The sequence below is a fragment of the Penicillium crustosum genome, assembly GCF_028827405.1.
Source record: "Penicillium crustosum strain IBT 35664 chromosome Unknown utg000001l_segment0_segment0, whole genome shotgun sequence".
Taxonomy (NCBI): domain Eukaryota; kingdom Fungi; phylum Ascomycota; class Eurotiomycetes; order Eurotiales; family Aspergillaceae; genus Penicillium; species Penicillium crustosum.
The window spans coordinates 8,746,099-8,772,699 of NW_026623122.1; the positions used below are offsets into that span (position 1 = coordinate 8,746,099).

Here is a 26,601-nt window from a genome sequence, read left to right on the forward strand (position 1 = left end):
AGTTCCAAACCAGGATCTGATCGCATGTGGTTTAAATGAAATGAAATGTTGGTTGAATTATCTTGGGCATCTCGTCTTACTTGGTTTATTCTAAAAATGCCCACTGCCCTATCTAGAGGACCTTCAAAATATCATGACCAATATAAAGCATCAAACGGGCCGGCTTGGTAGATGGCGGGAATTACCCGTTACATGGATTGGGCTGGTGGCATCCGTACGCCAATAGTAGAAATCCATCAGACTTGTCGTTTGGCTGTATCCACGCCAGCCAGTAGGTTCCCCTTCTGGCATTTTCATGTCCTCCTATCGTTCCGCGGAACACCGAGATGCCTCGGGAAGTTGCCCTAGTTATGTGTAACGCAATCAAGGTTTCGGACAACAGTTGAAAGGGTATCTTCTATAACCTAGAGAGATTTTTCAAGCTCCCCAGTGCCTACAAGGCACCACATAACCTCCTCAATTCGATGCTCGTTGGGAGTCATGAATGAAGGCCTCTGCACTTCCCGCTCAATTTATGGTAGAAAGAAATTCCAGGAGGGTGAAAGGACGAGATTGGACCGAGGCATGTTCAGAGGCCAAGTTAGAGGAATATTTAGAAACAGGAGAGGAGGGAGGGGTCAGTCGTTAGATTAACCATCGGATTTGTCGATATCAGCAGCTTCAGGGATGGTGTCAAAGAGATCCCCTTTGTGGAATGAGGTGAAGGCAATAAGCCATCCTGTAGTTCCCGAGCGTATTTCTCTCTTTCTCGTTGGAAGAACTGTAACGCCGCTCAATCCAATCGCGTTGTCTGGTGTAGTAAAAGGGGTCAATAAATATCGAGATAACGCAGGATGGCATGGTGGGATAGTTTGATACATCGCTTGGCATCTCATCACCGGGTTCAGGAATGGGAGAAGAATGTGGAGAATGAGAATGCGGTTCTTACTCGAGGTGAGTTCTCACGGACAGCTTCAAGGGGCAGTGTGTGACGACACGCATGAAACCTTGATGTCAGGCATATCTCGCAACTGCTGAAAGTTTTGGTGCCAGTGGCCGGGGTTTGAGGTCATTACTAGAGAATCACACATTAGATTCAGTGCTTACATTCCCCACCCAAGCTAGCTAGGATGAGAAAAGCATACTTACCTCAAGAATAGTCGCAACGGTGCGCGTAACTGTGTTTTGTGCCTACCGGGGACCTCCAGAACATGCAACCTTGGCTGCTATGCTGCTGTATCACGATCAGCCAGCACGCTGTCCCTTCCTTTTTGTATGGGGAGCGAGGTCAGCAGAGACTCCATTTTGGTGATCCGAAGATCACACCGCGATCTAGCGTTTTTGATATGACGTTGATAAAGTGACTGGCACATTCATCCAGATGGTCATGTAGATGGAAATGTCAGCCTATATAGGGATATGAGAAGTTATCTCCAACCGTCCAATCTAGTTGTGATGAGACTTACCTTGCATTGGTGGCTTCCAGCACAACTTCCTCTAACAACAATAGCATGGAGGGGAAAGAGAGTTGAGAGGAATCAGCCTGTCCCACCAAGAAGGGTCTGAGTATTGTGGATTGTAGGACTTTCTTGGTCTATATAGGATGGAGGTAAAGGGAAGGGAGGGGGAATGTTTGTTTGTTAGACAAGGAAGAAGAAAGATTATAAAAGGAAGGTACAGTTCGTTCTCACTCTGTCAATTCTACACAGTCCCCTTTCAATATACTTCCCACCACCTTTCAGAAACGGAGAATCTAAGGTTCGGTTGGCTTAATCCATCATCTCCTATTTATATCACCAGCTATGAATATTCTTATGAGAAATAATGCGAAGTCCCTAGAAGTACAAAAACGTGCTTAACTAGATTCTTATCAATCACCTCACCAATGCTGAGGGGAAAGCAGAACGGGCACACAAGAAGGACTAACTGGTAATTTCCCAGCATGGAAGTTATCCCCATGGCACTTTGCTTATATACTTAAGGTTACTATCCATGGATTGTCCATCCTTCCTTCTTCCCACTATTCCCACCCTCGAAACACTTCACAGCTGTGCTCTTGCTGTCTATTCGTTACATCCTTCGCTTCAAGCCTTCTGTACTCGGTCACACTTCTAGCATGTCTCATCACGCGGGCCATCCTTACTATCTTACTGTGAAACCTGCCAGCACTACCCCTAGGATGACGAGGACTGGCTATTTGAGTCTCTCATCATACGAGGAGGTGAATTGAATGGAACAAAGTTGGTTCACTCACGCGAACCCCCGCTCAATGGTGAGTGAATGATCGTGCTGGAAAGCAGGATTCGTTGACCAGGCAAGTTTCTCGCTGAATTATCTGGCCGGTTCTCCCAAATAGGGCGGTGCTTCTTTCACGCATATTGGTAGCAGTGTGATTGCCAAGGCTCCAAGGACCGCTTCCATAGATCACCAAATATCCCGATGTGTAATCGGTTGACAATGAAAGGATTAAAGAGTTTATGAGAGACACTGTAGCTTAACCTAGAATAATGGTGTAGATTGCAAGTGAGAGACAGATATCCAAAAAAGGAAGTGGGAGGTAAACACAGAATATGGGACCTAAGTAGCCATCTTAAGGGCTCCTTCCTTTCACGTACTTCCCTTCCCCATATCTCCCCCAAAACCCATCCCAATACTCCTTCCCTGTCATATCTTCTCAGGCCTTTTCGTCGCCAGTGAGACTAAAGGTAGTGGTAAACTCAAACGCCCCAGCCTCAAGTCTATGGCCCTCGAATGCACCAGGCCCACAGCTCGCTGTTCCAATCCCATGATGGGCATAGTCAATATTAAGCTCGGTTTCGTTATCCAGCTCCGAAAGCTCATGCGGGTGTTTAGCCCTGTCAAGCTCCGCCGTCGCATACTTACGAAGGGAGAAACTAAACGGCGTATCCATAGACGCTCTGATCCTAGGAATAGGCGCAATCGCTCCAGCAGAGGCAGCATAAGACTTATACCCAGGGGAGGAGTGGACGTTCACCCAGCGTGTATCGATGCGATTCCCGTTCTCCTGGGGCCACTCATACGGCGTCTCGAGACCGCTCTCAATCGAGGCCGTATACTTTCCAAACCGTGCAGCCGACTTTGTGTCACGGTACGATTCCCCGGGACCTCTGCCAAACCACGTCGCAGCATCATATTGTCGCGGAAGGCGGAGTGTGAGACCGATTCTTGGGATGTATGTTGGGTGCGTGCCTATGAAATCACCCTTGACATGCAGAGCCACGGATGTCTCCGTGATGGTGTACGTGAGGATAGCCTCGAATGCCCATTCCAGCACGGTGGGTGCGACGCGGACTTTCGTGGTGATTAGTACGCTTCTGTTGTCGTCATTAACACGCCAGTTGGCGGATTCGACAAGCATCCTACTGCTTTTCACGCGGAAGCGGTTCCACTCAGCACTAGGTCCCGCTGATCCGACGTCATTTTGTGTCAAGGCGCGGTATATCCCTAACTGTGGTCCGCTGTTGAAGATTTTGCCTCTTTCGGTGGACCACGACAAGTCTCCTCGGATTAGGTCGTAGGTGAAGTGCGAGGCGAAGCTGTTGGAGTTGATGTATAGCCGTCCAGATCCCTCCTGAACTGACATTGTCGATTTTGACGAGATCGCTGCTGGGGGAATTGCGGGTTTTTGGTCTTCAAACAAGGGAATTTGTGCCCAAGCAACTTCATGTCCTTCGGGTGCCCAGGATGTGGCCACTTTGAGTCGGAAGTTGATGGTAAGCCAGCTTGGATCAGAACTAAAAGTCACACCATCGGGTAGATCTAGGAGCTTAGATTCTCCGGGCTTAATCTGGGGGATCTGCAATGGTACTCGCTCAGTGTTTCCGGTTTCCTTAACAATGTGCCATGAGATTGACAGGTGGTCGAGGGTATTAAAGTCGTAATGGTTTACTACCTCCAGGGAGCTTCCCTTGAGTGTCACCGTGACTGGTTCAATTGCCTTTTTGTATTCGGTTAGCCCCGGGCTGGGTGTGTGATCCGAAAACACCATTCCATCAAGGATAAAGTCGGCATCATTGGGCTCGTCGCCAAAGTCGCCGCCGTATGCGTAATATGAAATGTCACCATCTCTTTTGAGAAGGCCATGGTTGCACCACTCCCAGATGAAGCCGCCTTGGAGCAGCTTTTCCGTGCGGTAGGCCTCGATGTATTCTTTCAATCCACCTGGTCCGTTGCCCACTATTTTCAAAACACAGGTTAGAAGACATTGTACGTGTTATATCATGCACAAGCGCAAATTTCAAACTCACTGGCGTGCGCGTATTCACATTGTATCAGAGGTCGATCTGGCTTCTCCTTGATGTGCCTTTTGAGGTCGTCGATACTCCAGTACATGGTGGAATATAAATCAGCGCTGAGGGCCTCCCGATCACCCTCGTAGTGAACGAGACGAGTTGGGTCGGCCTGTTTAATCCACTTGTACATACTCGCGTGGTTCTGCCCGTAGAACGCCTCGTTGCCAAGCGACCACATGATAATACAAGGGAAGTTCTTGAAGCGTTGAACAAGTTCAACTGCCCGATCAAGATAAGCATCCCTCCATTCTAGATTGTCGGACGTCCATTTGGTAGCCATCTTGTAAGATGTCTCCTGAATTTCGTATTCAGTCATAAGGTGCTGGTTCGGGATATTGGAGCGTTCCACGGGGTCAAAACCATGTGTCTCAAGATCGGCCTCGGCCATGACATAAAGACCAAGTTCATCACAAACTTCGTACAGTCTGGGGTCATTGGGTTGATGACAGCAACGCAAGGCATTGATGTTATGTTTCTTCATCAGAATGAGGTCTGCACGCATATTTTCATATGGCACGGCGCGGCCATGGAGATGGTGATGCTCGTGGCGGTTCATACCGTATAAAATGATGGGTTTTCCGTTAACCAAGAAGTTCGCTCCTTTTTGCTCGATACGCCGGAATCCAACCCGCTGCGTAATTGTACGGCCATTAAATGATAGGGTCAATGTATAGAGAACAGGATCCTCGGCAGACCACAGCTTCAAATCATCAGCAGATACATCGATACGGCCGGAGTCTTTAGAACAGAATGTCAATTCCTTGAGCAATTTGCCATCCGGTCGATATAACCTGGCCTGAACATCGCCATCTTCCCCCTGTATCTTGACATCTGTGAGTAGCTGGCCTGTAGATAGGTCCTCGCTAAGCGTTGGTACGGCGTTGAAGTCGACCATTGAATTTAGCGGAAACGCAAGCAACCCAACATCTCGGAAGATACCACTGAGAAGCCACTGATCCTGCCGCTCGATATACGATCCATCACAGAACTCGTACACGCGCACCGCAATGGTGTTCACAGATCCGGCTGGTTTGAGTAGGGATGTGATATCAAACTCGCTGGGGTTACGTGAACCTTGCGAGTACCCAACCTCTTCTCCGTTGATCCAGAGATGAAAAGCACTATCAACGCCTTCAAAGCGGATACGAATCTGTTGTTCTTTCCACGTGGAAGGAGTTACAAACTGCCTCCAATAAGATCCAGTCTCGTTGAGTAGTGGCACTTGAGGGGAATTCACATGGAATGGATAGTTGACGTTGGTGTAGGTCGGGTGGGAATAGCCCTGTAGCTGCCACATTCCTGGCACTTTAATGTCGTCCCAACTCAAGGGATCGGCAACCGTCCATTCAGGTGCCTCGAAAGGAGACGCATCGTGTCGGAATTTCCACGTGCCATTCAGGGAAATATACTCGCTTTTGTCGCGGTTGAAAGTGAGGGCAAGTTCCTCTGAGGCGTAGCTGTAGAAGTGCGCCCGCGGTGGAAGGGTGTTCTTATGGATCACTTTGAGGTTGTTCCAATCCGGTATAGATTTAGGAAAAGACATTCTCAGATGGTTTAACTTAGAAGAAATATCACTGTTTGAAAGACCGCCGGGAGATGTTGAGAGGGGTGATCAGATAACCCCGAGCAATGGCGGGGCTAATATTTTGGCAGGCCACTGCAATAGTTTCCCACCAACACCGGCTAAATATAAAGTGCATTTTGCCGAAGTCATGTGCCAAGAGATGACCCTACTAGGAGGTTCATAAAGATCTAATAGGCGCGATAAATACGGGAGCCGATTAATTATGAGGGAGTATAGTGTGATGCGGAAGAAGGCTCGGCGAGAATGCCGATGTACATGGATGATTGTGTTCCATAGACGTCCAGCTGCTTTCCCAAACTCTCATAGCTGAGCCCTATATATATACATCCTTATGAATTAAGAAAAATATCATTATATAAAGTTATCAACAACTGTTGATTTGAGGGTATTACCCCAATCCTGCACCCATATTTCTCCCTCCTAGAATTTCTCAGGCACTATCTCCTGGCTGTTGGCAATTGCTTGCAATTTTGCTTTCTCGCCAATTTCTCTCTCTGCTGTAGATGCAGCCGTTCCAATCAACTTGTTTCCGTATTCTTCCCCATCCAAAATAACGGCGGTTTCTTCCAGGCTGAGACTGCCAGTTTCCACGAAGAGGAAGTAGACCACCACAAGCTCAAATGCCAGCCATACATCGTAGGTAATATAGAACTTCCACTTGCTGTTCGTCACGCCGATTGGATTCACATACTGGTTGAAGATACCAGCAAGTGCGACGAAAAGGTTATACAAAACGAGACCTCGGGCGCGCAAGTCGAAGGGTAAGATCTCAATGCAGTAAGTAACTTGCAGAGGCGTCCAGCCAACGGAGTAAAAGAAATTATACAAGAAGATCATTGCTAGAACGCCAGTCGCGTAACGGTCATCACCCCCAGTTCCATCCGGCCCCGCTCCTCTCTCGTACACAGCCTCGAGGGCTGTCCAGACGATATAGACAGCCAGTATACCTGCGGTAGAGATAAGAAAGAGAGTGCGCCGACCAAATCGATTCATCACAGCGGCAAATACCAAACTCCAAATCATTGACCACAGTGTGAGAAGTGCATTGATAAGGGTCTGAGTGCTCTCCGATTTGTAGCCAATTGAGTCAAGAATCAGTGTGAAGTAGTATGAGATTAGGCCATTACCGCTCCACTGAGAGAAGAACCCCACAGAAAGAATAATAAAGAATCTTCTAATGTTGCCTTTACTTTGGAAAAAGGTCATGTACGAGGTGGTGCGTCTCGCCTCCATCTCAAGTTGAAGAGCAACGCGGATTTCCTCCATCTCTAGTGTGACCAAAGGATCGGAATCGTCCCCGTTGGCATGATACTTGCAAATGAGTTTTCTTGCTTCATCGTCGCGCTCTTTGCTGATAAGCCATCGTGGTGACTCCTCAATCAGGAAACAAAGGCCAATCTGGAGCACACTGGAGAGGCCTTGAAGGAGCGACGGAAGTCGCCATGCCCACGTACTATTGATGCGAAACGTGCCGTAGGTGACCCACGCAGCAACCAGAGCACCTAAATTCCACAGGCTGTTGTATATCGCTACCTGTGGTCCCTGTTGTCGGGGAAAGGCTAACTCGAGGAGGAGGAGCGGCGCCGCAGTGATATTTAGCACGAGACCCATCCCGATGATTCCTCGGGCAGCAATGAACATCCCAACGTTTTGAGCCGCAGCCTGGAGAGCAACGCCGACTAAAAGAACGAAGGCGCCAACGAAGAGAACTGGACGGCGGCCAAATTTGTCGCAGCTGATGGCGCAAATAGGCATGGTGATGAGCTGGCCAACATTTTGTATAGCATTTAAACTGTGCAGAATTATGTCAGTTCTGGTGTTCTTGCGTAGAAACCGATGGTTATTAGCCAGACTGTTGAAGCATGATTGATCACGTACAGACCCAACTCAGAAGCCCCGGGGTTATTGAAAGAGTTTTGCCAAGTGGTGAGGGACTGCAGCCCATTCATCATAGATCCATCATAACCTGTTGCATAGCTCGAGATTTGTAACAGCACAAGGATTAGGTTAAGCTTAATAATTCCGGAGTTTGAGAGCCATGATAGACCAGCGCCCCTACTCCCCAACGCACCGACAGTAAATGGCGACTCTGTTGTTGGCTGAGACATCGCCGTTTTTCTGCGCGATTTAAGGGACACACGTAAATAATGAAAGGTTATACAGGAACTTTATGTGCAAAGCTCCATACGCTAGTGGTAATTGCCAAAAGTCCCAGTCGAAGCTTATCACGCCTCGTGAGGGGATAACGCCGACATTGCCGGGAATTTGCCGGGTTTTGATTAAAATAAACCAATCCCTTGGAAGATCTTGACAACCTCAAGCAGGGTAAATCCAATATCTTATCAAATTGCAACCTCGAGGAGCTGGGCACCACTTGAGGTGTAACAACTGACCCTCACCAAATACAACGCTGTAGGATTGACCAACAGCCAACGCGCCCCCTATTCCATTTCACGCCTCTCGACGAGATAACAGTCCACGGATTGGTTCTCGACCTTCATTGTTGTTGTTTTCATTTTTCCCCACCTGGGACATGATCACATGTTCTGCCAGCCACTAGTGTAGTGCGGTGCTTGCAGCAGCTTTTATCCCCCAGACTAAAGACACAATTACTTTCCCCACATCGCTGAATCTGGCGATTGTCTCCCATTTGAGTTCATGAGGTTGAAACAGGTACCATCCAGACGCGAGTTTGTGTGTTAGGTCGTTGGGCTGGGTATCAATATTTGTTCTTGGTATATTAGATTGTTACCAAAATTTTATTTATTTTGAATCATTGGGTCGACGATACCACTTTCATACATCTAATTCGTAATGACGTTGGCGCCCTGTCGAATTACAACTAGGCTACGCCCGCGATGAAGACACCGCCATGATCACAAATGCCTTGATTTGGACTGATTTGGACAGTGTACCTTATTCTAGCAAAATAATCTCAAGCGTGGTACTCCCAACCATAGTTCTAGTTTCTTTTTAGTGACATTCTTGAGGTAGTTACGACAACTCCGGCGAATGGTAGAAGTTGAGATAGGCTATAGAGGATTTGACCATATTCACGTCCTCATTCTATATCTTTTTTTTTTTTTACCTTTTCACCAAAATATATATTTCAAGTCACTTCATGATTTGTCGGAGAACAAGGATACGAATGTGCTAAAACGATCATTTAATAGAAGCAATTGCACGGACTTCTTGATATTAATGATAAAACCAGCCAAATTAACTTGCAGAATGCAAGAATTGGTTAGGGGTAAAGGAGTTCAGAGTGTAATGAAAGATATCTGTTGCATATTGCATGTATTTTTAGAAACTAGTTCTTAATGCACTTTTGGCATTCCTCCACCAATCAACTGGGCTTGTGGTTTAGTGGTATAATACTCCCTTAGCATGGGAGTGGTCCGGGGTTCGATTCCCCGCGAGTCCAGATCTTTTTGTTTTTGCTTTTTTTTCCGCGCGGAACCAATTGCCAAGATATCCGCGCCTTGCCAAGACTTAATGGACCAAGGCGTTGTTGCATTGTCTTGTGGTCAGACAGCAAATACCATGTCAATATCGGTCACTAGCTTGCTTTGCTCAAATTAAGCCCAATTCATGCGAGGGAACTCTTGGGAGCTCTACTAGTGCCTTGTCAGGGGCAATATTTCCCAACCCTTATATTCAGCCTTATACCCCCACATTTCCGCTTATTGCTTTCCTCCGTTAAACTTTTACCCTTAACTTCCATTCGCCTAAAATGCTTTTTATCCGGGGATGGGTCTCGCGGATCTGTGTTCTGATTTTTGCATCAACCGTTCTCGCAAAAGATGACCCGGACTATAATCCATCGTCAAATTTTCGGCCTAACAATGTCACGGGTCTCAATCAGCTTTATACTTGGGTTGGATCGTACGTTTCATCCATCAATTCACACTAGCTAGTTCACTGAATATGCATAGTTACTACAACGGGACCACAGAAATCGAACTGAACCCCACAATCGGATATTCATCAAACGATACAGTGTGTCCGACTCACAGGAACCGCACCACGATCCTGAAATGGGACTCGCTCTTGGCAATCACACAGCGAGGCACATACAACTCCGGCATAAATCCAGTCAATCTATGGCTAATTCTATTTCCGCCGAACCACAACATGTCCGACATGCCATATGAAATTGGTCTGCTTTACAGCGGCACACCTCTTATGTACCCCGTCATGTCGTCACTGTGAGTCCCCTACAACCATACCATTTCCCTCTTCTTTCAGATACAATCCTAACTTGACCAGCCTCACATGGAAGCACCAGGAGAATAAAACCGTCGCCGATCATTTCAATATGACTACAACCAAAAATCCGAACTCTTCGTTTACTCTTTCGGGGGAAATGCATAGCAACCTAGCCCCATATGACGGAAGCGCATCCTGGCCTTTGAAAATCGACATGATTCCGTGCAACATATCCGAGGAATACGGTAATTGGAGTATGAACGTCCCCCAAGCGGAATGGTGGGATACGGAAGGCTGGGACGAGTTCGTTCTACCGAATGTGACGGTGGATTTTGATGCACACACGTCTAATCTGACCATGGATGGGGATTTCAGAGCGTCTCCATTCATGCGGTCAAATGTGTCGCGCTATTGGTGGGGTGACATGCTTTCTGCCGAAACTATCCAAGGTCCTATTCAAATCCGCTTTAGTGGTGTTTTGGATGCTTATAATTCGGATATACTCGATGTCAATTCCACAGAACCGGCATGGCTACGGACTGTTGGGTTTGGGAACAATTCCTTGAATATTGCGGATTCATCGAATCGTGGGCACAGTCTTCGATCTACTCTGTGGGGTGCTCTTGTGGCTCCTTTATTGTTGGTATCGTTGTTTATGCATAGATGAAACATTGACAAATTCTGAACAGTACGGTTGCCAGTCCGTATATTCATCACGGGTAATTGTTATATGAATGATTTGCCTCTACGCGGAACTCGTAAAATTATTCAGCAGCTCTCGTTATATAAAAGCAGTTATTACGATACGTGGATGCAAGACACCCATGAGAAACAAGATATCAAAGTGCATGGAAACATGTGAAAAGAGTTGATTGTTGCTAAAACCGAGTTGTGGTATGACCATCCAGTTCTTATCCCTCCGTATGAGTAAGAATTGCGAGAAACACCCTGCAAATGAACCCCGCTGGTGAAGATGCCGTTTTACTGTGCAAGCGGATCTTCGGAAACTGTACGTTGAGCAGGATCCTGAACAGGAGCCGTAACCGGGGCCATAGCGGGGGCCATGGCGATTTCATCCAAAGGGAATTGGTTGGCCGGGTTTCGGAAGCAGTTCTCGCTGGAATGACCGGCTTGGCGATTGTGGAACTCACAAAAGAACGGCAGATGATTAATCTTACCAAAGGTAAAGTTGTGAGCTTGATTGAGCGAGTTGAGGCGACGGTCTTCAGAAACGACAAAGTCCGCAAAGGTTGCTTCAATAGTTGTGTCGGTAGAGACCTTCGAATTGAGGAAGCTGTCGAGCCATGGGTGGACAGCTGGGTTGACGCTGACAGCGTTCAGGAAATGGTAAAAGATGAGAAGAGGCGTGAGCTTCGTTGAATTGCACTCTTGGAGCTCGCCGAGGGCGATACGCCACTCGTTGACAAATGCCTGAGGCCGGTTGCAAGTGTACGTTGTGTTAATAAACCGGAGGAAACTGGAGAAGCCGGCTTGGTAAGACCGGGCTGCAAAGGCGCGGTGGAGGTTGGCGTATGCAGTGCGTGCATTCTTGGCATCGAGAATGTAGAACTTGACCGTCTCATGAACGGTGGCGTTGAGTAATGGGAGGAGATAACGGCTGGCAGTATCCCACTGGATACGAGCCTCAACTTCGATGGGAGTAGGCTGTGTGGGGTCGATTTCTCGGGGTTCACTCCAGACACCAGTGAGAAGTTCGTAATATCGAAGGTCGCGCGAATCGAGGGTCCACTTGAGTGATGTAGTCCATGTAGAGAAGTTGGACTCGCCCATAAGAGCTGGGACAAGGTCGAGGAGGGTTGGCTCAACAAAGCCCATGGAAGCCATTTTGGTGATAAAATTCACAAGAGGAGGGATAGCAGTAACTGTACGAACATGGAGTATTGATAAATAAAAGGAATGAAAATTGGATTGATGAAATTACCTTAGAGGCATCGGAATTGGGAGTGGTGCAAGTTATGTGTTGGTGGAACAGCTAGTCGAACCTATAAAGGAAATCCAGACAAACAACGATGATAAAGAAGGAGCGATAAAGGGTTTATCGTGTATAAAGCCACAGGCATTCATGGATGAATGCACAGCAACAGAAATGACAAAGTCCACAGCGACTTCCTTGTTGAAGCTACTATTGGGATAAACTATTTGCCGCACTATTTCTCACCATATAATATGTACATAACTCAGAGAGAATAATGCAATAATTTTACAGAAATCTGTCGCAAAGAATACCGAAGCTGGATATAGCAGAAATCGACCCATCCCAAATCCAGATGAAGTCTTAGAGTGTATCTTCCTTGACCGGGGGTGCCGATAAGCCCTCGGGAATTTGAGTATTCATACGAATTGTGTAATATCGAATACTTGTGATAACCTTTTCCTTTTTACAGTTCAACTTCCACAAGAGAGCACCCGCTACCGTATACTCCATGTCCAACTGGTATGTTTGACCGAGTTTCAGATAGTCAACATACTAACTAGGGTCTTGACAACACGGAGTGTGTGCAAGTGGATCAAGAGCAGATTTCATATTGACGGCAGACTCTAAGTTTATGCGAAGGCCTGTCACTCGGACCATTGACCCGCAGTAAGAAAGCATGCAAACGCTGTGTGTGGGTCGAGTACGTGTTTAGTGGCCCGAGGCACCCAGATGATTAACTACGTAGTTAGGCAAAAAAAAAAAAAGCAGAACGCCTTGGTATTTTAATCCATTTCCTGTACTAGATAAATAGAAAATGAGCAGCTTTCTATTACATCAATTTAAAGCCTTCAAGGTCAGGTTTTGAGAATAAAAATTGGAAATAGGCTGACATATTGCTGTCAGAGAAAAGCCGGTGTCTCGTAGGCGAAATCAACAGGGCCTCACCGGGAGGCGGTGTTCTTATGGCTGCCGAGATATTTGATGTTCTCATACTCCCCGGGCGATCAAGAATCCCTTTTGATGAGCCCAGAAATTTGCCGATGAACAGCTCATCTGGAAATGCAGCTGTTTTATCCACCGGGATATTTGTGACATAACTCGCTGCACTATTTAATTAACAGCAACATGAGTTGCGGACTTTAATTTGTCGTTCTCGCGCGATCTATGAAGTGGGGCATTCTATGACCTAAGATAGCTTGAAGCTTTTCTTTCCTCCCATAAACAACATTTAGTAACTGCTCCAATGCCTTTATTGGTGACTGCCGGATCTCGAGCTCGGATCGCCGGCGCTGGCGATGTTTCCGCTGTGATTCACATAGTTATGCCCGTCTCTCCTAGTTCCCGTCAAGCATCAGTAAAGATTTATGTAGAAAGCAATTGCGATTGAGGTTTCGACCTCTTTCATTGGATTGTAAATTACAAGCACTGGAATCCTAGAAAACAAGATGATGCTTATTCAAAGAACTGATGGGTATGGCTTTGCTCTCTAAGTCTAAACAAGGATCCGACACTTCAGTGCCCGCTCCTTTGACGATATGACTAATAAGTGCAAATATTACCTTCGAGTTTCCTTTTTCTTGTCTATATTGCTCAATCGGTAGGACAAACCCTTTAAAGTTCACCTAAGTCGTAGCTTTAACAACAGCACTGATACTGCGAGCAGTGTGGTCGATATTGGAGCTGTTAAGCCCACTAAAGGAAAGAAACATGTCAGCTTAATGTGTACTCCCAAAATATGCTCATGAGACATACGCGATAGAGATTCTCCCAGAGTCTTGAAGATACACATGGTACTTGTCCCGGAGGAGAGTGACCTGTTCGACGGATAGTCCAACATATCTAAAGGAAGTCAGCATGGAGAGCCCCCCTGAGTCCGATCTTGATAACACTTACGAAAACATTCCCCTCTGTTCAGTGATATGCCTCCAGCTACCTGGTGTTTCCAACTTCTCCAAAGCTTCCCTTAGCGCAACTCGACGGTTGTTGAGTTGGTTTGCCATATCGCGCACTTCCTCTCGCCATTGGCGCTCTAAAACCTCATCTGACAGAATTGTTTCAACAATCCTGGACCCAAAATCGGGTGGCGCGCCAGACTCTGATCTTGCAAGTAGACTGAATTGCGCTTCAATATTCTTTCCCGCCTGCTCGTTTGGAACGAGAACCGAGATAATTCCAACGCGCTCGCTATAAAGCCCAAAGGACTTTCCGTACGTTGAGACGAAAACAAACGGGATTTCCTTCTCAGCAAACAAGCGAACGCCTGCAAGGTCCGCGTCAATATCTCCTGAGGCAAATCCGGGGTATGCGGCATCGAAGAAAGCCAAGTGACCACGCTCTAAGAAGATGGAAGCTAGCTCTTGCCACTGTTCTGGTGATGGATCACATCCAGTTGGGTTCTGGGCTCCAGACTGGACAAGAATGACGGATTGAGTTGGCAAGGATTTGATGGTGTCAGAGAACTTCTCAAAATCGAAGGTGTTTGTCTTGCTGTTAAAGTAAGGCAGAAAACTGGTCTTAATTCCTGCAGACTGGAATACGAAAGGATGATTCACTGGGACCTGATCAGAATTACTTCCGTATGTATTAAAAAGAGACGACTTACACCACGAGTCGGTCGGAAGGAAAATCTCGGGGTTTCCATTCTCCTTCCAGGGTCCATAATGATTTTTCAATAGAACTGCACCAGCATGGCATCCTCCACATGCGCCAAGAGTTTGCGCTGAGACTATTCTAAGAAAGGAAGTCAGCTCTTGATCAGCTCTTGATAGGTTTTGTAAAGAGCATATCTCGCTTCCTTTACCTTTTCTCACGCAAAAGACGACTATCGGCCCCAAAAAGCAGCTTGGAACTCAAGTCCCTATAACCCGGGGAACCCACAGCGGAAGGGCGATACTCATGATGCCAATCAGGATCATTGAATATTCTGTTCTTTGCCTGTAATATGAATATCAAACATTTAGCGATGTATCTCGGGTGTAGAATGCTAAACTTTGGGGAGTGGTATATATACCTCTTTCACACTTGGCTGCAAGTATGCTTTACCTTCGTCCGTTTTGTACACGCCCACAAGGAGGTCAGTTCTGTTGGGATCAGTATCGGCTCGGAACTTGTGGGAGAGAGCTGCAAGGCCATCTAAATATGCTTTCTTAATTCGGGTTCATGAATGCGTATCAATTGTATCATTTACCTGCTGCTCGGGCCGCTGGGACACCCTGAAAGGGATCCGGAAAAGTAGTTGTTGCTATGCTACCCATTTTGTTTCTGCTGATGAGCGGGGAAAATGGGATTACTGTTAGATCTTATAGCTGCGGGGAAATATGTGGCTTAGAGTGATATTCATCCAGTAGCACGTTATTGGTAAAACGCCATCATGTCGCAATATTAGAAATGTGTCAAATAGTCTATTACTATATCCTATCTCTCCATCAGGAACCGTTTCTATGGTCAACCTACTCGCGATATCGGCCTTCTCTCCCGTAGAGGTCCGGAAATGAATAATCAAATAAAATATGTGAAACATACAGCGCCCTTCAGACTGACACTGACACATATGGTGAAGTAATTGAGTGACAAGCTAGGCCCGATACAACGGTTTGAAAAACCAAGTGCACAAAAAATTATAATACTAGGTGCTTGTATGTACAATCTACATTGATAAAATCCGTAAACGCGTCTCTTATACGCCACGACCGTTTATAGCGCTCGATGCCTTGGTGCCTTATCTTGGCCTTAGTTATCTCTGAATCCTGCCAGATTTTAGACCGCTTTTAGGCCGCTCTATGCATAGTGTACACTATGTCGTAGCCCATTCGGCGCAGAATAACTTTGCGTCATGGTCCTAAAAATGATGCTTTTCATGCCATACAAAATTTGTATAACTCCAATTTTGGGATGGTGTATAAGTAAAAAAAATGAAGGTTTTAAAACCATATAAATCAATGTCTCACCATACCTATAGGAATTTCAAACTTTATCACTGCACATCTACAACACAAGGTGTTTACAAATCTTACCCAATTTATATGGAGCCAAATCCGCTTGTTCTGAGAATGCATCCACTTCGAACGGCCCTCGGCCAATTTCAAGAAGAGTCCCTAGAAGGCAAATCTTTACAAGAGATGGCTCACTTAATCGGTGCAACCCATCACTTCGTCCTCTTATCCAGTTAGATAGGCGAAGAGACTATGCCTTTGGATGATAATTAAAACAAGGAACTCAATCTCGAGAAATAGTCCGCTAGAACATCAGTTTTATTTAACATTTAACTAATATATGGAGGCTGTGTATAGCCGAAGGTACTGTAATATTCGCATCAGAACAGAACATGAATAGAATCAAAAACCAGGGATCCATCTGCTGACTGCATTTGCAATGGTTAGAAATCCGTACCCAAGCCTCAATCGCCATACCAGGCGATTACATCCATTCGCACTGAAGTGTGTTTCCATGTTATTCACTGTCTTCTGGGCAAATTTCTGTCCACGAGGAAACAGCTCGCGCTCGTATTTCTCAATAGCCTTGTTCAGTGATGGAAATTTGCCCATTTTCAAAGATACAAGGGTATTACCAAGTTCCAGTGCGTCAAGCATGGCTGCATTCACTCCAACTCCAGCAAATGGTGTCATCAAATGAGCGGCATCCCCCAGGAGAGTCACCCCAGGTCGTGGATCCCATTTGATTCCAACTGGAAGCATGTAAAGTGGGCGCGGAATCAATTTGTCGGTACTTTCCAAAATCATTCGCTTCAACTTATTTGCAGAATCGTTGTAGTACCGTTCCACCAATTCTTTGCGGGCAATATCAGGCTGTGTCCAATCAATGCCGCAGTCCTTGGTAAACCCCTCCGGCACCTTGAGACATGCGTAGGTCCGGATGCTACCATCCCCTATCCTCTGAATTTGGATGGCTCTGTCTGCATCGAAGGAAAACAGGCTTCCACGGCCGACGTAATCTCCCATCCAGGGGTGGTTCTGGTTGACGTCCAGCGCCCACAACTCAATCGCTGTGATTCCCGAGTAAAATGGCTCAACATCGGTAAGCAGATTGCGCGTATGCGACCAAGCCCCTTCTGCGCCCACGATGAGATCAAAGTCCTTCTCCACGGATCCATCACGGAAATGCAAGTTCCAGGTATCGGTTCGTCCGCCGGAAACAACGCTGGTGAGTGTTTTGTCATAATGTACGTTCTCTCCATCCAGATTTTCGAGAAGGATATCCTTTAATTTTCCACGGTCGATTTCCGGTCGATGAGACATACTTTTTTCATTTTGTACAGGTGGTTGCGACGTGTTTCCATCCCAGAGAACCACGCCATCTTGCTTGACCACTTTGAGAACATCACTTTCGGGCCGTGCATGCTGGATAAATGCATCCCATAGACCGGCTTCGCGGAGTGCAGCCTGACCTGCCTTTGGATGTAGATCAAGAGTACCTCCTTGGTTCCGCTCGTTCGGGGATGCATCATGTTCGAAGAGCGAAAAAGGGATGCTATTCTTCTGCAAAATATTTGCTAGCGTCAGACCAGCAGGTCCTCCGCCGATGACGGCAATCTTGGGGAAGGAATCCATCTTTAAAGGGTTATAATTACTGAGCCCTATTGTGCATAAGCGGATGGTATAAATAATACGTTAGCTCTCGGCCTTATGGGGCCGGCTCGGAGTTGCGTGCATTCGGTGGTAATCTTTCGCTCGGAGATGTACACATCGGGACGGTGATGCAAATCAACTGAATGGGGGAGCTCCGAACTCCTGCCATGCTCTTACCTCCGGGAATTTTTCGAATAAAATTTTTATGTTCGGTGAAAGACTTTTTATGTGTTATTTTTGTAAAGCAATAAAATCACCGTCGTTGGGCCTGTGTAGACCTCCGCAGAGCCAAAACCCAACCCGGGCCCACCTATGAGCTATGGGCTTGTGCGGGTTAATAGGCCCCTAAATGAGCCCTAAGCAGTATAAACATGCGGAGAATTCTGATACCAGATAAAATCGAACTGCATTTTAGGAGTTTTAAAATTCCCCTTCGTTTTACTTTGAATACGGTAGACCACGACCAGAAGTTAGATTCACCGGTGGGTATAGGGAAGACCTCTGTGGGCTTTGACTCCATGAAGCTAGTTCAATCAATCAATAAATCAAAGTTCAACTAAGCTATTGCAGTCTAACTAGTTGCGTATGACTATGCAGGCACTTCATCCAGCTGAAGCAAGAACCCCAAGCCAAACGCAGAGCGGGATCTCTCCCAGAGAGTATGTATATATAGAGACAAATCTATAAAGAGTGTGGAACGAGCCCATTCCCATAAATCAAACCCATACATAAGAAATCAACCCATAATGAAATCAACCCATAATGATAGTCATGGAGTGCGCCCTCCACCTTCTATCTCTCACTTCTCTCACTTCTCTGCTCTCTCCCCTGTCTCATTTTCAATTGATGTTTGTCGACTTTGGCTGAGTTCTCGTGTCACAGCATCGTTCTCGTCATTGGCTAATACCCATCGTCTTCCACATCTAGATCCATTGCCGCGAGGCCTGTTGGTTCTTTGTCGTCGTCCTCGATCCCAACGTGTTGAAACTGCTGGAGGAGACCTGTTCGGTGCATAAAGTTGACCACGTAGCGGGTGACCTCCGGTTTGACACGATCTTGTCGTACCCGCATTCAGCCACTATCTGGAGGCTGATAGCCCGCGCAAAGATTGGGAGCGGTGCGGAGCGCCAATACTAAAATCAAATTACCGACGCCATGTGGAGGGTTGTGCAGGGAGGTGCCAAGAATGCCAGTCAGCAGAAGTAAGTTGTATTAGGCCGAAGGGTGGCACAGCGAGCTGCAAGTTCTGCAGGGAACGCAAATCAACATGCTGTGAATTTAGTCACCAACAGGACGCCGAGTCAGCCTCTCGGGCGTGTGATCGTTGTGGAAGCATGATTGGGCCTAACAGAATGCCGGATCATCTACGCCGTTGCAAAGGCAGGTGCAGCGAGTGTAGGAAAGCTAATGTACCATGCGTCTGGCAAGGACAGAAAGGCTGCTGTGACCGCTGTGACACACTCCAGTGTGAGTGCGCTGATTTCACTCACAACAATCTAGCCATAGTTGAGTTCGCGACATGCGATCGCTGCCAGGACACGGTTAATGTATCGGCTCGTCTCACGCCGATATACTCGACACGACGGAACAACCGTGCAAGCACTGCGGCACGATGTGGTTAGAACGCCGACTTCAATGGCACGAGGATCGTTGCAAAGGAAAGTGTGGCCACTGCCAGGATCTCGGCATGCCTTGCTCTCGCTTGAGAGGGGGAATGAAAGGAGGAAGATGGGACTGCGACCGATGTACTGAGGATCAAGCTCAGTGCGACAGACCGTGGGTTGAAGAGAAGGGATGAGCTTGATGAGGACGTTTCCGTAGGTAGATGACCGCTGCATACACCCGGGCAACACGAATTGATTAGTTGCACTCGCCCACCAATTGTACATGGTTCTCGGGGGGCGGGTTTCATACAATATCATGATTGATTCTATCACTCATCTCATTCTATGTGTCTTTCTGGTAGTCTCAAAACGCCATCAATTCCAATTTCTATGGCTGACTATATTGCAGAGTTTCACCTCCAGTTCGTTTCTATGCATTTTGGTCTCAATCACATCGTCTGATTCGCGTTCCCTTCTCTTCTCCGCAACACAAGTGATCTATGTTCTGTTCAGCTTCACTCTGTCGCCTATTCGAGCTCAATAGTGCCAGGGGGCTTCGAGGTTCTAGAAAGGCGAGGTTAGCTTGAGGCTCAAGAGTAATAGAGGTGGGCAAAGTCTTCTACTTACAAATCATAGACAACACGGGCAACACCCTCGACCTGGTTGCAAATGGTGCGCGATACGTCCTGGAGTAGACAGGTTAGTAAATGTAGGATGGAAAGAGTACTAGCGGTTTAGGAGTATGAGGATGGGGTTCTCACCTTGAGGAAGGCGTTATCAAAGTCAAACACGTCTGCGCTCATGAAATCTTTAGTGCCAACGGCACGGAGAATGATGATGTAACCCCAAACTCGCTGATCACCAAAGACACCAACACTGCGATTAGTATCGAGACCGGCGAAGGCTTGGGAGATCTAGGAGAAAAAAGTTAGCTTGTACCCGTCCTCCCTTTTATGACTAGCTCGACTTACCTTGTCGTAAAGACCGGCCTCCTTGATCTTGGTGATGAAAATGTGGTCGGCCTTGCGGGCAATCTCCACTCGTTCCTTGGTAACGTCACCGAGGATACGAATGGCGATACCAGGGCCCGGGAAGGGGTGACGGTTGACCAACGACTCGTGAATGCCGAGCTTGCGACCAATTGCCTATACAACTTAGTAATTGAAGATACCATTCAATGCAAGGATTAGCATACCCTAACTTCATCCTTGAACAAAAGTCTGAGCGGCTCAATCAACTATGATAGAAGTCCTGTTAGCCTTTGCGTTAATGAAGAGATAGATAGGAAGTAAACTTACACGCAGGCCTTGCTGAACGAGCCATGCTTGTCAGTAAGTAAATCAAACGATACCAGGCCACATGGACTTACGCCGTTCATCATCCGCTATATGCTGGTTAGTTGAGATACTTTTAGGAAGGTGGTATTGCTTACCTCAGGCAAACCGCCAACGTTGTGGTGAGCTATTGTCAGGTCAGATTTTGTACGCTTCTTTTTGATACGTTGTGGGCAGTCTTCTGTTCTCTTGGTCTACTTACTCTTAATAGTGGCCGAAGGGCCGCGGAAGCTCAACGATTCGATACTAAATGGGATTAGTTTTTTTGGACCTGGCAGTTAGATTAAAACGACTTACACGTCGGGGTATAATGTGCCTTGGAGGAAGAATTCCACCTTTCCGGAGTTAGGGGTGTTCTCTGCTTCTTGCTCGATCTTGGTGTTGTTAGCCAGTGAAAGTCTCTTGGAAAAGGTTAAACGTACCCTGATAGCCTCTTTCTCGAACAGATCGATAACTTCGATTGTCAGTGCCATATCACAAAGCCATAATGACAAAATACCCACAAGTGGACCCAATGATTTTCCGCTTCTTTTCAGGATCAGAAACGCCCGCAAGACGGCTCATGAACAGGTCGCCAGCCTCAACAACTGTGAGGTTAATACCGAGGTGCTTGCCGAGGTTAACCTTGACCGCCTCGCACTCATTCAGACGCATGCATCCGGTGTCGACGAGGATGGCTTTGAAGCGATCTCCAATAGCCTCACGCATTAGGGCCGCTCCAACAGTACTATCAACTCCGCCGCTAACGGCCCCGAGTACGAGCGCTCGATCGCCAACAAGCTCTCGAATACGAGCGATCTCGAGCTCGGCGAAGTCGCCCATTTTCCAGTTTGGTTGAGCTCCACAGACATCAACACTGAAGTTGCGAAGGATATCGGTTCCGCGGGGTGTCTAAACAATGTTAGAGAGGTTGTAGTGTCAGGGGTTCAAGTGACGAACGTGTTCTAATTCGGGGTGGAATTGCACACCTAAATTTCTAACGTTAGAATCTTGCTTGGCCCTAAGAAAAACACCCGAAAAAAAAAAACCGAAAGAAACCGACAAAAAGCCAAGGAAAGACAGCTTAAAGGGGAAACGAACCAAAGATCGGCTTCTCCTTGTGCGCGATGCTAGCGTATTCGGAGTTCTTAGTGGCACCAATGACCACAAAATCCTATTGAAGTTAATAAAAAGAGGCCCGGAAAAGAATATACTTCACTAACCGTAGGCAAGCTAACTAGCTTGTCGTAGTGGGACATGAACACAGGAATCTCATCGCCCAAACCAGCGAAAAGCCGGTCGACATTACTATTAACCTTAGTGATTTTGACGTCGGCGTGACCATACTCTGTGAGGAAAGTGTCAGAATTGATTTCAGATAGCATTTTAAAGGTTGCAAACCTCGTGCCTCTCCGCGGGCAACATTGGTCGAGTTGATTCTCCATGCGATCTCCTGGCAGCCATAGCTAGATGAATATGATTAGTGCCGATTTTATGCCGGAGTGTGCGAAAGCAAGCCATACCAAATACCCCTATAAATCGCGCGTTAGTTGATTCAAAATTGAGCGAACAAAAGGCAGAAAGCACACTCACAGAATGGGTACACCAAGGTCAAAAACAGCGGGGTCAACATCTGCACAAATAAGTATACACAACCGGACGTTTAGAGGAGGAAAACCTTACGGGGCGAGCCCTCGTCGTAGACAGAAGCAGGACCTATTATCTGAGTCAAACCTGGGCACAAACAATGCAGCCATGACTTCATACCTCCAGAGAACACAATTCCTTTAGGCTTCCATGTCAGATCAGCGATCTTAGTGGTGCATGGAAGCAGCTCAGCGAAGACGCCAATAGCCCGAAGTCGACGTAGGATAAGGTGGCTGGTTTGAGACTTTGACAATGAGTCAGCATTTGCCATTGGACGAGGTTTCAGGAGCCAGGCAGTAGTAATGAAGCTCCGTTATCTGGAAGGGACCGAAAGAGGGGCAGAGGGGATATCCGATACATACGCCGAAATCGAGAACGAGTATAGTCTAGAAAATTGAGTGTTAGCCAATCCTTTCTTTAAAATCGATTGCGGCTGCACAGTGATAGAAGGAAGTTGGAGAGCAAGGACAAGTGAGTTTCAAAGCTTGCCATTTTAGCTCTCCGTGGGATGATGATGGTACGTACGTCAAAGCTGTTGTGAGGCGCTTCGTCTGTGACGTTAGGAGCCATTATGATCGTGGTTTCGGCGTATCGAGGGGATTGGCGGGGTTCACAAAGTCAGAGATAGGAAAGAAAAAAACTAGATGGTACATTTACCGCCTCCGGAATAGGATACCGCCCTTTAAATAATGACTTGTGATTCGAGAAACATTTTTTAGAACGGCAGTACCCGTAGCAACGCCCCTCACCCCTCAATCCGGGGGTCTTTTCGAGGGCGGTCTGGCCTGGTTGGTATGGCAGAACTAGAAGGCGGTCTAGGGGTTGTCCTATAGAGGAAACCCCTCCTAACTAGTCAATATTGTTCCTCAAGCAAGCATCCACTTTGCCAATCCATCATCATCATCATCTGGCCCTGTGGGCCCCTAGTAATTCTTACTTGTATTCATGCAATAGTCATGCAACATTGCGGGCACAGATCTTGCCTAATATGTATGTGCTTCCAGGGTTGAGGTCCCGACGAACAATGGTTAATGTAAGAACCCGTCGACTTTGCATCTACGGTGTGGGAGGTGCAATTTAAGAGGTCAGCAATTAAAGAAGAAGATACTTTGATTTATTTAATTATAAAAATACGCCTCGAAAGGACTACTAGAGGAACGTAGCGCACGTGCCGTATTATCTATATCTATGTGACTATTGAAATTATTGCTTTTGAACGGGGAAACGAATGTATATTATATATATCTATCGTGTATTAGATCACGAAGATCTAGCCCAATCCTCACTGTATGAACTGGCTCCCGTCTCTGACCACGTTTGGGAATCCTTGAGACTAGGATATCCGCTCTATTTCCTTCATTATGGAACCATTTGAATATGTACCCCATATCCATAATCATAGCCGTAAGTCCAACTCCAAAATTTATATACGTAGCCGGTAGCGGTCGACCAGTTGTCTCCTAGAATATCCGTGCCAACTTATTATAGGTCAGCTCATCACCGGCCAGCGAGAGCGTACGGCCTCGATACGTCTCCGGATTCAAAAACACCTCCACGGCGACAGCCAGCAATGTCTGGTGCGAGGTTCTCGTAAAATGCAGATGGCCGGAGTATCTTCCATGTCAAAGTTAAATCCTTGCTCCTTTTTAGAAGATGATGCTCGATACGGTGTTTTTGTATGAAGTGCAGAATGTTGGTCGAGTTGTTGATGGATTTAGCACCGTCGCGGTCCACAGAAGAGTAGATAAAGTGCTCCGCATTGCGCTTGAGTGCTTCGTGAAACAGGGATATTCCTTGGCGTTCCTCCAATGCACCATCGCCAATCGCAGCCTCGGAGTTGAGAGTTGACTGTTACTCGTCCCGGCGTTACATATGAATTAGAAAGGTTAAAAAATACCCAAACGCTGAAAACGCTCCATATCGGCTTCGAGGCTAGAGAACGGGATTTCTTGAATAGCTCATAGGGCCGGTCCAGGTCTTCTTGAACAATGTTGATAGTGGAACAATTTGAGTAACTTTTGTGCCGATCTAGACTAGGGATTGGGGCCTTTTGATCAGCCAGCCTCCTTGTTTGCCGGTAGTGTCTGTGGTGAGAATTGCACTCATAGTTATAGAGTATAAGCCGTGCGGTTTGGAAAAAGACAGCGGAGGGATGTGGATTGGAGCCTTTTATTAAGAAACAGAGCCCCCTTAGCCTCCAGAATCAGCTCTATTAGTTGATGTCTAGGGGTTGAAATTTTCTGGTCCAAATGCCGCGCGGATGGCCACACATTGCCATTAGAATAGTCGAGAAATACCAATATGGTAGCAGCAAGATGATTCAAACATATGTTTAGTTTCCCTTAAATTTCAATCATCACCTCGGTGCAGACTTGTATCTACTATTGTTTCCCTGTAAATGTCCATAGATGAAGGGCCAGCTTCCTGGTTTAACGATGTCTCTGTTGTTGATGGTTCTAGATCCTGCGAAGTCCAGATCGAGGCAATACGCAATGAATCTGCAGGGAACGAAAAATGGGTCTCCTGGATTTGATCTTCGGATACCTCAATCTGGGAAGTATGTTGTTGGTTGTCACGCGTTGTAGCAACACGCTGGATGAGATGAGAAAGCGGCTCCCAAAGAACCCACCCCTTCGGTGGCCCATCACGTTGCCACCATTGATACGTGAGGATTGCGATTGTCCACGCACGATCTGCAAGGGCAGACGGGGGGCGAACGCAAAGCTCGGACAGAATGAAGGCAAAAGCATGCCACTGGCGATACATTTGGAACATCCATGACCATTGTCTTGTCTCCTCGCTACTTTCGAGAAGATGTGCAAATCCCAATATTTCAATGGCCGTCTGGAAAAGAACCTCGCGACGTTGCTGCCAGACTTTGGTGCTCAATTCGCCCGTTCGTTGTAGACTTAAATGGGCGGTCAACCATAACCGCGCCAGGGCAACCCGGGTAACCGTGGCAGCGACCCACTGAATGGGGATAGTACGGTCGCAGAATCGAAGCCATTGGTTCTCGATGAATGTGTTAAGCTCATAGAGTGCAGTAGTCGTGTCCTCAATTGTTAATTGATTTGAGCTGAGCTTTGGGCTCGAGCCGTGCATTAATTGACGATACCTCATGTTGAACTCGCACCGAATCAGGAAGAAAGTTGTTTCAGTAAATCCCGTTCTCCCCATGAAAGGCTCTTCCGATTCGGGGGACAGGTCGCTATCATCGGTATTCAATGGCAGCTCGGTATCGTAGGTTCCTTCAAAAATCTGGGGAGTTGTAGCTTGATGCTCCGAGGTCTGTATATCCAACAAGTAAATGTGCCACCATAATCGACGGCGCATTTCCGTATCAAAAGGCTCAATCCCAAGCTTTGTTCCATCTCTGTGTAGGCCCAATCCCTGTGCAAGCCTTAATACTACTGCTGTCATGGCCCAGACAAATCGTACATCACCAGATCGCCATCTAGCGATCAAGAACAGTACTGCGGCCTGTACAATGGTAAGTTGTTTGGCATGTAGAAAGTCTGCACGGGCAAGGGCCTGCTCTGTCGCAAAGCGGTAGTGCTGCAAGACAGATTGGTGATCTTCTCCTAGCTGATCACGACACTCCTCGGGCTCCATGCTCGTGACGGCCGCAAAATACACTGCAAATACAAGCGCTTCAGAGCTAGGATCAAGGAAGTCTGCGTTGGTTGCTGCTTTGCCGATTAGTTTACGAATGCTCGGCCTGTGGAGAATCAAGACGAGCGGGGCAACATTTCTCTCATAAACATCCCATAGGGCTAAACTAGTGACTGGCGACGGGTGTAAATCGTGAAGATTGTAGGCGACTGAACGGAACCCGAAGAGAAATGTGTTGGGGTTCTCATTTAACTCTGGCTCATTTGGGGATGCGCTTTGTCGACATCTGCTAGTTTTGATCTTGAAGCGAGATCCATACAGTCAATCAGCTGAAAGTGACACCAAGAAGTCCAAAACAAACCTCTTTTTGAAAGCTCACAAGTGCCTCATGGTTCACATATCGACTGGTGTCGCCGTCGACAATCAATTGACCAAATTTTCTATCCTGAACATTCACAAGCCTGCCGCTCAATGAGCTATCCCGAGAAAGAAGATCCGGGGAGGCGCTACTGCGGGAACGGAGTGTTTCTTCGTTATTCGAATCGATATTGGTCATTCTTCGATTGGCTATCTGCAGCTGTAGCTCAAGATCTTGCACACGTGACACCAGCTCGGCTTTCAACGCTCGCTTTTTCCTCCGTGGCGCGCGACCTGGAGGAGGAAACACGCATTCCATCCCTAGCTTGACACAGCTGGCGCAGGGCAGCGTTTTGCTACAGCGCGTTTTTCGCTGGTTACATTTTTGACAGCTGCGGGTTTGCGGCTCATTTTTCCGAACTGCTGCCCCATCCAGGCTCGAAATTGTCGCCATGATCCGA

At 47.0% G+C, this 26,601-nt stretch overlaps 10 protein-coding genes across 10 annotated transcripts; 1 reads left to right on the forward strand and 9 right to left on the reverse strand.

The window, feature by feature from the left end:
• Positions 1-2,653: 2,653 nt before the first annotated feature.
• Positions 2,654-5,835, reverse strand: N7487_003240 (uncharacterized protein; the record flags this gene model as incomplete). The annotated part of the gene is made up of 2 exons (XM_056870987.1): positions 2,654-4,176; positions 4,248-5,835. The coding sequence occupies 2 exons, from the start codon at positions 5,833-5,835 to the stop codon at positions 2,654-2,656; spliced, it is 3,111 nt and encodes a 1,036-aa protein (XP_056735771.1).
• Positions 5,836-6,297: 462 nt separating this feature from the next.
• On the reverse strand, positions 6,298-8,132 carry N7487_003241 (Major facilitator superfamily domain general substrate transporter; the record flags this gene model as incomplete). Its single annotated transcript, XM_056870988.1, has 3 exons — positions 6,298-7,669; positions 7,756-8,043; positions 8,107-8,132. The coding sequence occupies 3 exons, from the start codon at positions 8,130-8,132 to the stop codon at positions 6,298-6,300; spliced, it is 1,686 nt and encodes a 561-aa protein (XP_056735772.1).
• A 1,879-nt stretch (positions 8,133-10,011) lies between these two features.
• Positions 10,012-10,753, forward strand: N7487_003242 (uncharacterized protein; the record flags this gene model as incomplete). The annotated part of the gene is made up of 2 exons (XM_056870989.1): positions 10,012-10,085; positions 10,147-10,753. 2 exons carry the CDS (start codon positions 10,012-10,014, stop codon positions 10,751-10,753), a joined length of 681 nt encoding a protein of 226 aa, XP_056735773.1.
• Positions 10,754-11,067: 314 nt separating this feature from the next.
• Positions 11,068-11,931, reverse strand: N7487_003243 (uncharacterized protein; the record flags this gene model as incomplete). The annotated part of the gene is made up of 1 exon (XM_056870990.1): positions 11,068-11,931. One exon carries the CDS (start codon positions 11,929-11,931, stop codon positions 11,068-11,070), a length of 864 nt encoding a protein of 287 aa, XP_056735774.1.
• Positions 11,932-13,644: 1,713 nt separating this feature from the next.
• Positions 13,645-14,937, reverse strand: N7487_003244 (uncharacterized protein; the record flags this gene model as incomplete). Its single annotated transcript, XM_056870991.1, has 5 exons — positions 13,645-13,714; positions 13,775-13,861; positions 13,916-14,573; positions 14,625-14,752; positions 14,900-14,937. 5 exons carry the CDS (start codon positions 14,935-14,937, stop codon positions 13,645-13,647), a joined length of 981 nt encoding a protein of 326 aa, XP_056735775.1.
• A 1,419-nt stretch (positions 14,938-16,356) lies between these two features.
• Positions 16,357-17,589, reverse strand: N7487_003245 (FAD-dependent oxidoreductase; the record flags this gene model as incomplete). Its single annotated transcript, XM_056870992.1, has 1 exon — positions 16,357-17,589. The coding sequence occupies one exon, from the start codon at positions 17,587-17,589 to the stop codon at positions 16,357-16,359; it is 1,233 nt and encodes a 410-aa protein (XP_056735776.1).
• A 1,514-nt stretch (positions 17,590-19,103) lies between these two features.
• On the reverse strand, positions 19,104-19,496 carry N7487_003246 (uncharacterized protein; the record flags this gene model as incomplete). Its single annotated transcript, XM_056870993.1, has 1 exon — positions 19,104-19,496. The coding sequence occupies one exon, from the start codon at positions 19,494-19,496 to the stop codon at positions 19,104-19,106; it is 393 nt and encodes a 130-aa protein (XP_056735777.1).
• A 242-nt stretch (positions 19,497-19,738) lies between these two features.
• gua1 (GMP synthase (glutamine-hydrolyzing)) lies at positions 19,739-22,741 on the reverse strand (the record flags this gene model as incomplete). Its single annotated transcript, XM_056870994.1, has 22 exons — positions 19,739-19,775; positions 19,839-19,897; positions 19,973-20,125; positions 20,183-20,356; positions 20,407-20,448; positions 20,510-20,521; positions 20,581-20,595; positions 20,644-20,672; positions 20,748-20,791; positions 20,843-20,919; positions 20,968-20,999; positions 21,049-21,436; positions 21,485-21,513; positions 21,626-21,698; positions 21,748-21,872; positions 21,926-21,990; positions 22,048-22,056; positions 22,118-22,157; positions 22,208-22,240; positions 22,292-22,415; positions 22,534-22,557; positions 22,697-22,741. 22 exons carry the CDS (start codon positions 22,739-22,741, stop codon positions 19,739-19,741), a joined length of 1,629 nt encoding a protein of 542 aa, XP_056735778.1.
• A 927-nt stretch (positions 22,742-23,668) lies between these two features.
• N7487_003248 (uncharacterized protein) lies at positions 23,669-24,254 on the reverse strand (the record flags this gene model as incomplete). Its single annotated transcript, XM_056870995.1, has 2 exons — positions 23,669-24,019; positions 24,069-24,254. Coding segments are annotated over 2 exons (537 nt in total), but the record flags the coding sequence as incomplete, so codon positions are not given.
• Positions 24,255-24,520: 266 nt separating this feature from the next.
• On the reverse strand, positions 24,521-26,594 carry N7487_003249 (Zn(II)2Cys6 transcription factor; the record flags this gene model as incomplete). Its single annotated transcript, XM_056870996.1, has 2 exons — positions 24,521-26,083; positions 26,145-26,594. The coding sequence occupies 2 exons, from the start codon at positions 26,592-26,594 to the stop codon at positions 24,521-24,523; spliced, it is 2,013 nt and encodes a 670-aa protein (XP_056735780.1).
• Positions 26,595-26,601: the final 7 nt, after the last annotated feature.